The sequence below is a fragment of the Liolophura sinensis genome, chromosome 8 (assembly GCF_032854445.1).
Source record: "Liolophura sinensis isolate JHLJ2023 chromosome 8, CUHK_Ljap_v2, whole genome shotgun sequence".
Taxonomy (NCBI): Eukaryota; Metazoa; Mollusca; class Polyplacophora; order Chitonida; family Chitonidae; genus Liolophura; species Liolophura sinensis.
In genome coordinates, this window is record NC_088302.1 from 26,046,994 (window position 1) to 26,056,326 (window position 9,333).

A 9,333-nucleotide genomic window follows, 5' to 3' on the forward strand; every position below is an offset into this window, starting at 1 on the left:
AATAACTTTGTTACCAAAGCCTTTTTCCAGTGTATATCAGGACTACAAATGAAACAGGATTCAGGAATCGGCTGTCGTATACGTGTGCTTAGAAAGGTATTGACTAACTTGATTAACTGATAACGACAAGTGGCTAGATTAGTGATTGACTGGATAAACTTGTATATAACAAGGTAGCCTTTTGGTTAGTTGATAAAGTTGATACTTTTAGAATTTATGTAGGTGATGGATAAATCAGATGACAGAATTTGACAGGTTGATGTGATATTTATGATACTTGTCGTCTAAATGACTGACTGAATCTTTGTAATTATGTAACACAGCTCCTTTCTTAGAGACTGGCCCCTACAACACAGTTAGTAAAGCGTTCGCTTGGGAAGCGGTAGATCCAGGATTAATTCTGAGTTGGGTGACACTTAAGGCTTTAAAGGAGGAAGTTGTAGCTTCCTTGCTTGGAGTTCAGCTTTAAGTGCAATATATCAGTACAATAGCACGGGTGAGGAGGCTTACTTGCCTTCAGTAAGGTGTTCCAGTGAAGCAGCACTAAATAAAAGAGCGGTAGAAATCCGTAATGCAACAAGGAGGCACATAACATGCACTCTTCGTCGTCATATGACTGAAAAATTGTAAAGTAAATCCCCAAGAACTCACTCACTCAATCACTCTTTTCTTGAATAGTTATCGGAAGCGCTTTGATTTCACACTGACGTTTTGTATGCCCTGATAGGTTTGGTTATCGATTTTCAGGAATTGAGAGAGACCAACAGCCTATCGGAAGGGGAACTGATCTCAAATCTCGCGTGAGAAGAACTATTATCCAGCACAGGTACATACATGCACTGTCATTATTTGAAATCGCTCAGTTATAGAATTATGTTAAACATTTCTTTTCATTTAGAATGTCGTAGAAACGTGTTACCTTTACTCAAACAGTTTCATCAATTTCTTTAACTAATGGGGCCTCTGTGGCTCAGTTGGTTAGCGCGCTAGCACAGCGTAATGACCCAGGAGTCTCTCACTAATGCGGTCGCTGTGAATTCAAGTCCAGCTTCCTCTCCGGCCGTAAGTGGGAAGGTCTGGCAGCGACCTGCGGATGGTTGTGGGTTTCCCCCGGGCTCTGCCCGGTTTGCTCCCACCATAATGCTGGCCGCCGTCGTATAAGTGAAATATTCTTGAGTACGGCGTAGAACACCAATCAAATATATAAAATAAATAAATTTAACTAAAATCTTCATTGTTTTTAGAAACAACGAGGGAATTACCCGAAAGAAGAGGTTTTCCACAGTACGGCTACCAGCCTCGCAGAAGAAGGAACCCGACACCGAGTTTGGCAAAAAACTTCACACACTGACTCGCTACATTTCTAACTACAGACTCCAGATCTTCTGGGTGACTCTGTATACGCTTGTGGTAGCTGGAATCTTCATAGAGAGAGCATACTGTGAGTTATTCTTTGTACCGGCCTGGCACAACCGTAACTATAGCGTCCATCTATTATACCGTTATTTATGGCGCTCTGCATATGATCCCAGACGTGATATGGTGTGTAATCAAGCCACTAAAGTTTTGAAAATCGTTGTAATTCTCAGATTACTCCTTCAACCGCGAACATGCGGGGTTACGGAGAATCGCCGGTAACGGTGTCACGGTCACCCGTGGAGCAGCTAGCGCAATGATGTTCACCTATGCCAGCCTCCTGGTCACGATGAGTCGAAACACGATCACATTTCTGCGCGAGACATTCCTCCATCGCTTCATCCCATTTGACTCCGCCATAGCCTTCCATAAGTATATCGCCATGGTGGCCTTATTCTTTACGGGTAAGTATATGAAGGCCGGTAGATTGTTTTATGTACAGTCCTGGTGTTTTGTATCCACTGTCTTTAAATGTCACACGTATTGTTTGCAGTATTCACCCATTAAGTGTTAATTGTCTGTACAAGTTGTGTGTGTGTGTGTTTTCTTGCAAAAAACCGTTTTCTGTCATTTAGCATAAAAACACCTAACCATGAGGGATATAGATATGGTAATGTGTATTTTCAGTGTGGAATAAATTGTCAGAATATCAGCCTCCTGGTAACCTCGTCTATCGTAACGGTCATCCACATAATTTGCACACCAGCAATAATATGTGTAACAGGAGTAAGTTTTGTAACATACACACAATAAAATGTGTATCAGTTCTACACAATCTGTGTACTCATGTCACACATTGTCGACTTACAAATTTGTAATAGCCATTTTGAGAGTATCTTGTGGTGGCAATATTTTTACTGAATGCCAATGTAGTTATTGCCTATGAATTATTTTGCCTTGTCGGTTCCAGTCGTGCATTGTGTTGGTCATGGTATCAACTTCTACCACATCTCCACTCAGAGGGCCCCAGATCTCAACTGTCTGTTTCGGGACTTCTTCAGGCCGTAAGCATCTTTCCGGTGTCATTTTGTTCCCGGTCTGTTACATTCATGTCAAATTACTACGTCAAAAATCAGTTTTGTTTCAATTATACGAAATATGGCTGGGCTGTAATAAGAAACACACACAACTTCTCATCAAAGTACCTGGTATGATAAAGCGGGGAATAGGCCCCAGTGCCAGAAACTGTGGACCTCGGGTAGCAAAACTGACTGTAGCTGTGCGTGACAGCTGCTGAGACACTCGTCAGGCTTCACTTTTTTCAATTCTGTTTTTCTCGTCGTTTCCTTACTTCCTTTCCTTTCCATATGGCAAGCATGCAGCTTATAAAGCTCCAAAACTACTGAAGCGATGTATAGGTTATAAAATTGAGAAATTGTAGCCGGCTTTTTTTTTTCTTGCATTAGACACTATAGAGTTACAAAAATCTCTGCACTGCAAATGTAAATTTCTGAAAATGTTTGAGCATACAGTTACGCACCAATCAATTAAAAAAAAATAGACGGTAACAAATGTTACTTTCAGCATGACACTTCCCCTACGATAAACATGTTATTGTTATTGATAGGATGTGGACCACATGTTCTCTGCTAATAGGATTCACGTATGAATGTCGCCATAGTAGCCAGATGTTACGTAATACCATAGCCTCTCCATTGTAATTCATGATAACACTTATTTAATGCAGGAGGGTCTTTATCTTTACCCACACAGAAGTATGTTTCCAAAGAAAAAAAGGTGCAAAGTCTTCCTCGATTTGCCACTTATTCTCCGAAGCAACTTCGTTACTCCACTATTCTGTGGAGGATGCCTGTGAGACAACGGCAGAAATACATATTTTAAACTTGCTAAAATATGAAAAAAAACTCATCACATTATAAAGTTTATGTTTTACATGTGAAGACAAATGTTAACTGTACAAAACTTTGACAGCGCTTTGAAAAGCACACATGAAGGCTTCAGTAAAGATATTTTTTTGGTTAACGTTGATCCTCATACTGTAAATTAAAAACAGTGATTCGTTTGAACGACAAATTGGTGTTTTTGATCGACGGTGCATTTTTTGGAGGGTTATTACTAAGCAACCATCTCTTTTAAGGCATTATAGCTTTCTTGAGTGCTTCGACCAAGATGTATACCTATGATTCTTAAAAAATGAGTTGGTATAGCAGGAAATAGCCGAGCACATTGCTGTAAGACAAAGAAATAGGCTAGATAAGAGTTACAGTAAGAGACAAAACTGTCTTTTTTAGGTACACTCAGATATGTTTATACATGTATATGCGTGAGTGAAAAATTCCGGAATAAATTGTTTTTGCTTAGGTCTATGTTATCTGATTTATTTACTTTATAGGACTCATGTGCTTGCAAAATTCCATTACTGGCTGTATCAAACAATAACAGGTAAATATGAATTTTTAAACACGTTGAATAAAAATAACATTTTAACTCACATTACGTGATGGATCAATTTGCTCACAGTCGTTTAACCGTAATTAACACCATTTAAACTTTGCACTAATAAGTGATCAACCTTTTGCCATCAAGAGTCACGAATATCATGAATGGACATCGAGAGAAATATTTAACTTTCTTTTGCCAAATGTCAGAGAAAAGTAAAAAAAAAAAACCAGTATTATAGAAGCAAAGCAATTGGTTAGGCAAATCCTTGTGATTTTTGTAGACGACATTAAACTTAACATATCTACCATTTGTCCTCAGGCTTTACCGGCGTAGTCTTGACCTTGATCGTCGTCATTATGTATGTGTTCGCAAGTCAGTACGCCCGCCGCCATGTCTTCAAAGCCTTCTGGTTTACACACAGTTTCTACGTACTCCTTTACATATTCATGGTGCTTCATGGCAGCGGTCGACTCGTACAGGATCCACTCTTCCACTATTTCTTCCTGGGACCCGCCATTCTGTTCACTCTAGACAAAATCGTCAGCTTCAGTATGAAGAAAGTGGAGCTGTCAGTCGTCCGAGCTGAACTGTTACCCTCCGGTAAGCAGCATGTGCAAAGGGTACGTTATGTGCAGGCATGCGGTAGGCATCTGTACATACAATGGGGATTGAAAATAGTATACTTAGTTGGCATAGGACATCTTGTGTGTTCTAAACCTTCGATGACCAATAAGCATTGGTGCCTACATTTGTCCAAAATCAGAAATTTTGTCTTACAATGGTTGACGATCAAAATCTGAACCATGATATGCTTGCACCTGTGACTAGTAACTGGCTACTTCAAGGGGAAGTCACTCTGGGCCTCCTCACTGCCAGGCTTTTTCCCTTAAAAACCATATGATTAGGGCCCATACCCTGAAAAAGCGGAAATGATATTTGTCTTCTTGTTACATGTTAACACTGCTTGCTATACGCAGTAATATCATTATTCAGGAACATCGAAAAATAAAGTGATGTATGTCTTGTTAATACAATGGAACTACATTATCCGGTTTGATAGTATATATCTTTTCCCAGATAAATAACTTATAAAATCAACCGAAATGTTTCATTCTTATCTTCACGTCGACACTAACTTAACTTGAACTGACATATAGATGGTCTGAAATTGTAACTTTTTTAATTTTGTTGTTGTTGTTGTTGTAGATGTGACCCATCTGGAGTTTAAGAGACCTTTGAACTTTGATTACAAATCTGGCCAATGGGTTCGCATCGCATGTACTGAGCTGAGCACAAGCGAGTATCATCCCTTTACTCTAACGTCAGCACCGCACGAGGACACGCTCAGTCTGCACATTCGGGCCGTTGGGCCATGGACCAACAATCTACGCAAAACGTACGACATTAACAACCGGGGCAACAAGCCGGTGCCAAAGGTATGTGGTGTCTAACCAGCTTGGGCCTATTTGTGTGATGAAAGGTATTTCTCATTTCGCTGCCATTTCATTTTTCTGGTTTTGTAACAGCGGCTGTTACACACCGCTAAGTTTAACCTTTGATTATGAAATCATGGCTGTAGAACTCATGCTGGCTTTTTCTTAGGACTGCCAGCATTATGTTTAATTGATCCATATCATACCAAACGTTAAATTCTAAAAATGATGGTGACTGAAAACAATGTATGCAGTATTCCATCTGTTAATACACTTCAGAGTCTTGCCTTTACTGGTGTCAGGGCCTGATCTCTATTCTCCGGCAAGATTCCGAGGGTTATTTTCCTCTTTATCCTTCTCCCCAGCTGTATGTTGATGGGCCGTTTGGTGAGGGTCACCAGGACTGGTACAGATACGATGTGTCGGTGCTGGTTGGAGGGGGAATTGGTGTTACGCCATTCGCTTCCATCCTGAAGGACATCGTCTTCAAGTCGAAAACTGGCGCCAGGTTGCACTGTAAGAAGGTGCGTATTTCCCCTCAATCCTTTTTTTTTTTCACTGAAAAGGTGTATACCAGTGTCAACATCATTGATTGGTTACTGGCCATTCTCACTGTCGACCAAACGGATGAGGATTGATAAAAAAATGTTGATACCTTGTGCCAATAAAAGAATATCAAACCTCGCCAAACACGTTTTCACTTTCTTTTTAAAATGTTCACCCGAGTGATGTTGAAATAATTCCCCTGTTGTATGTAAAAGGAGCATATTAACCAAACATCGGTTTAAGCGATTAAGTGGTGATGTATGGTAACTATGGTTTGTGGATTGTTTTCGGTCACTCCGAGAAGGCTATAAAACTCAGTCAAGCCATATTTACATTCTATTTACTACTGAATTAGAATTGTTTTCCAGGTGTATTTCCTGTGGATCACCCGCACTCAGAAACAGTTTGAGTGGATGACGGACATTATCCGCGAGGTGGAAGAGTCCGACAGTACAGACCTGGTGTCGGTACACATCTTCATTACGCAGTTCTTCCAGAAGTTTGACCTGAGAACAACCATGCTGGTGAGATTCATCCTCTATAAAACGGGAAAAAGACACGTTGTAAGATAAACAAAGCAGCAACAACGTGGTGTAGTGATACAGTTTATGCCGTTATAGATTTGAAAAGGCACACCATCGACCTGTAGCGGTCAGCTGTGTTTTGTAATACTGCACAGACTACTGCAGAGAAATATACTCAAGAAAAACAACTCTTGTGTGTACTTGTGGTGCTGCGTGCTCCAGTATAACTGCCCTTTGTATTGTTCACGTCACTATTGTTATATTTTTGCACGAACAAGAATGACCCACTGCAATATAAGTATATCTTTATACTGTATGTTCAGGATCATAGACTTTAAGTGGTAACCTTTTGTGAGAAAAATATGCCGCGAGAAGACGGTTCAAATCCAGCTAATTCACGCTGTTGTATGCTTCAGTACATTTGCGAGCGTCACTTCCAGAAGGTTGCCAACAAATCCCTTTTCACCGGCCTGCGTTCTATCACCCATTTTGGACGCCCCGAACTCAACACCTTCCTGGACTCGCTACAAGAAGAGCACAAGAACGTAAGATTTCTGAATGCTAACATTGTATGTCGAAATGCTGTCTCAGGGTACTGTCCAAATGTTTTTTTTTTTATGATTTGTTTTAATTGAATGACAGACATCACGATCCATATGGAGATGTTGTTTAAATGATTTGAGGCTGCAGTCAGCGGACTAGTCTGTTATCTAAATCATCTGGGGCTGTAATTAGTTCACTAACTTATTTTCAAAATCATTTGAGGCTGTATGCACTGGGCTAATATGTTTTCTGAATCATTTGAGGGTGTAAGCAGTTTGCTCACCTGTTATAAATCATTTCATTAACCAGTTGGTTAACCTGTTCCTTAATTATTTGAGGCTGAAAAACAGTTAACCTAAATCATTTGAGGCCGCTGGAATTTGGGCAGCCTGTTTTTCTCATGCATAAGTTGGACAACCAGTGAATGGGCACAACAGGGAATTAGACAATACATTTGCTTTACAAATCACATTACTTGACATCCCATTTTGTTGCAGGTTAGGCAGTTTGGCGTGTTCAGTTGCGGCCCACCGCCAATGACCCACAGTGTGGAGAGCGCATGTGCAGCTCTCAACAAGCAGTTGGGAGCAACTTACGTGCACCATTTTGAAAACTTCTAAATGTTTTACGTTATACCTACATTTACCTGAGATAAATATATTTGCTCGTCATGATTTGAAGTTTAGTTATATGCTGAAAACAACGATGATATAGAAATATCCCCATAATCCTACTTTATGTGTACATTTTTATTTTTTTCATATTATAACTTGAACGATAAGGCTTTGTGAATATGGGACAGAAGACCAACTGACTTAAATACTGGACTAAAGCGTCTTTCCGCAAACCTCTACTGCTGCCCATTTTTTTTGTAACAGCCAGAAGAATAAAAAAAAAACAAAAAAAAGGCCTGATCAAATACATTATGCTTTTGTGCAATAATTGAAAGTGGTGCACTAAAAATTAGTGGGTATTGGTGCTGATATATTAGGCCCACGTGTATAACATGTAAATGGCTTACCAGCAGTACCTGGCATATGCAGTTCTTTCTGCAGAATATAATTTCTTGTAATAGCAATAACCCCGTGGCAATAAAAAATCTATTGAATGTTTTTCCTTTTTGTTCTAAATATATTTCCATGGAAAACATTGTTTATATACTGCCATTGAAAGCTTTAGAAAAGAATAAAGCAGATTTCTTAATTATAGAATTAAGATGTTCAACGTCACACATATACTATTCTTATACAATCATGTATAATTTCTCGTTTTTTTTTCTATAAAATTTACACCATATATTTGCGCATATTATTTTAAAACCATAATAATGTTATATCATACCGACTGAAAAATGATCGACTTATGTATTTAACTGAGATGATCAGCTATATGGGCGTTGCTGTTGTTGTTGTTGGGGATAGTAATCTTCATGCTCTTGATTATGAGGTGCGTTTATGCAATACACAAGGGTCGTCGTTCCTGAACTCTAATCCGTTGATTGTCTTTGTTTTACACAAACATCTTCCATAATGAGCTTATTTGTAGCATGTCACAACAGCCACGCAGTGCTTTATCAATTAGCCTATTATTTCAAATTGTTCAGATGCCCTTATAGCCTCCTCAAGGGTTCTGTGGTGTAAGATAATTTCCTTTTTACTAAACCATGGAGGCCTATCATTAGGCTAGACACACGGAAATTAAATGAACATGCAAGGATTAGAACTGTTTGTAGCTGATAAGAGATGAATGGAATGTTTTTTCTTTTTTAATAAATACATATTAATATTATCATGAATGTTGTTGTTGTTATCATTTCACTCACCTAGGGGCCTAAAGAGGACGAGCGGACAATAAGTTTTATTGGTGGAGGGCGCTGGAAACCAGACCAATGTAAACCGAATGACCTATATACACCAGACAAACCTCATGCTGTACAGTCGCGGCCGCGGTTTATGTGTCTTTCAAACAAAGCCATTACATTATCTGTTTAACTGCGGGACTTGTATCGTATCATTAAAATGAACTACAGTTGCGTTGAAAGAACAGTGGAAGAAGTTAAATACAAGTGGACACTATTAGCAGGCACTAAATTCATATTTCATATTGTATTTATCGCCCACCAACCAAATCATCTCTGGCGTGAGCTTACAGTGTATAATAAGTGTTGGGTGCTGGCCCTTGTCCAGTGTTTTAAGGTGCTTAACATTCAAAGGCCAGGGCACACGAGATTTGGGTTCAATATTTGGGCTCGCGTGCTTTTTTGCGCTATGTAACTTCCATCGACATGGTATGCGAGTCCGTAAATCACATGTTGAAAAGTTTGCCAGAACGTTGGCAAATGACCGTGGTTTAACTTGAGCACTTCGTTTTCCTCCACCCATAAAACTGAAAAGCCATCGTAAAAGAGAAAAACCCTGGAGTATATGGCGTTAAATCAACAATTAAAAAACTGCGTAAATCTTGGATGG

The 9,333-nt window shown here is 39.4% G+C and overlaps 1 protein-coding gene across 1 annotated transcript in view; it reads left to right on the forward strand.

The window, feature by feature from the left end:
• The window catches only part of LOC135473364 (dual oxidase 2-like), a 36,638-nt gene extending 27,982 nt beyond the window's left edge, over positions 1-8,656 (forward strand). Inside the window, exons 21-31 of the mRNA XM_064753214.1 lie at positions 748-826; positions 1,245-1,441; positions 1,590-1,820; positions 2,327-2,420; positions 3,770-3,819; positions 4,138-4,419; positions 5,026-5,255; positions 5,618-5,776; positions 6,167-6,322; positions 6,739-6,867; positions 7,363-8,656. Of these exons, the coding sequence (XP_064609284.1) occupies positions 748-826; positions 1,245-1,441; positions 1,590-1,820; positions 2,327-2,420; positions 3,770-3,819; positions 4,138-4,419; positions 5,026-5,255; positions 5,618-5,776; positions 6,167-6,322; positions 6,739-6,867; positions 7,363-7,485 (1,730 nt within the window). The 3' untranslated portion in view covers positions 7,486-8,656. The remainder of the gene's footprint in view (positions 1-747; positions 827-1,244; positions 1,442-1,589; positions 1,821-2,326; positions 2,421-3,769; positions 3,820-4,137; positions 4,420-5,025; positions 5,256-5,617; positions 5,777-6,166; positions 6,323-6,738; positions 6,868-7,362) is intronic.
• The last annotated feature ends 677 nt before the right edge of the window (positions 8,657-9,333 follow it).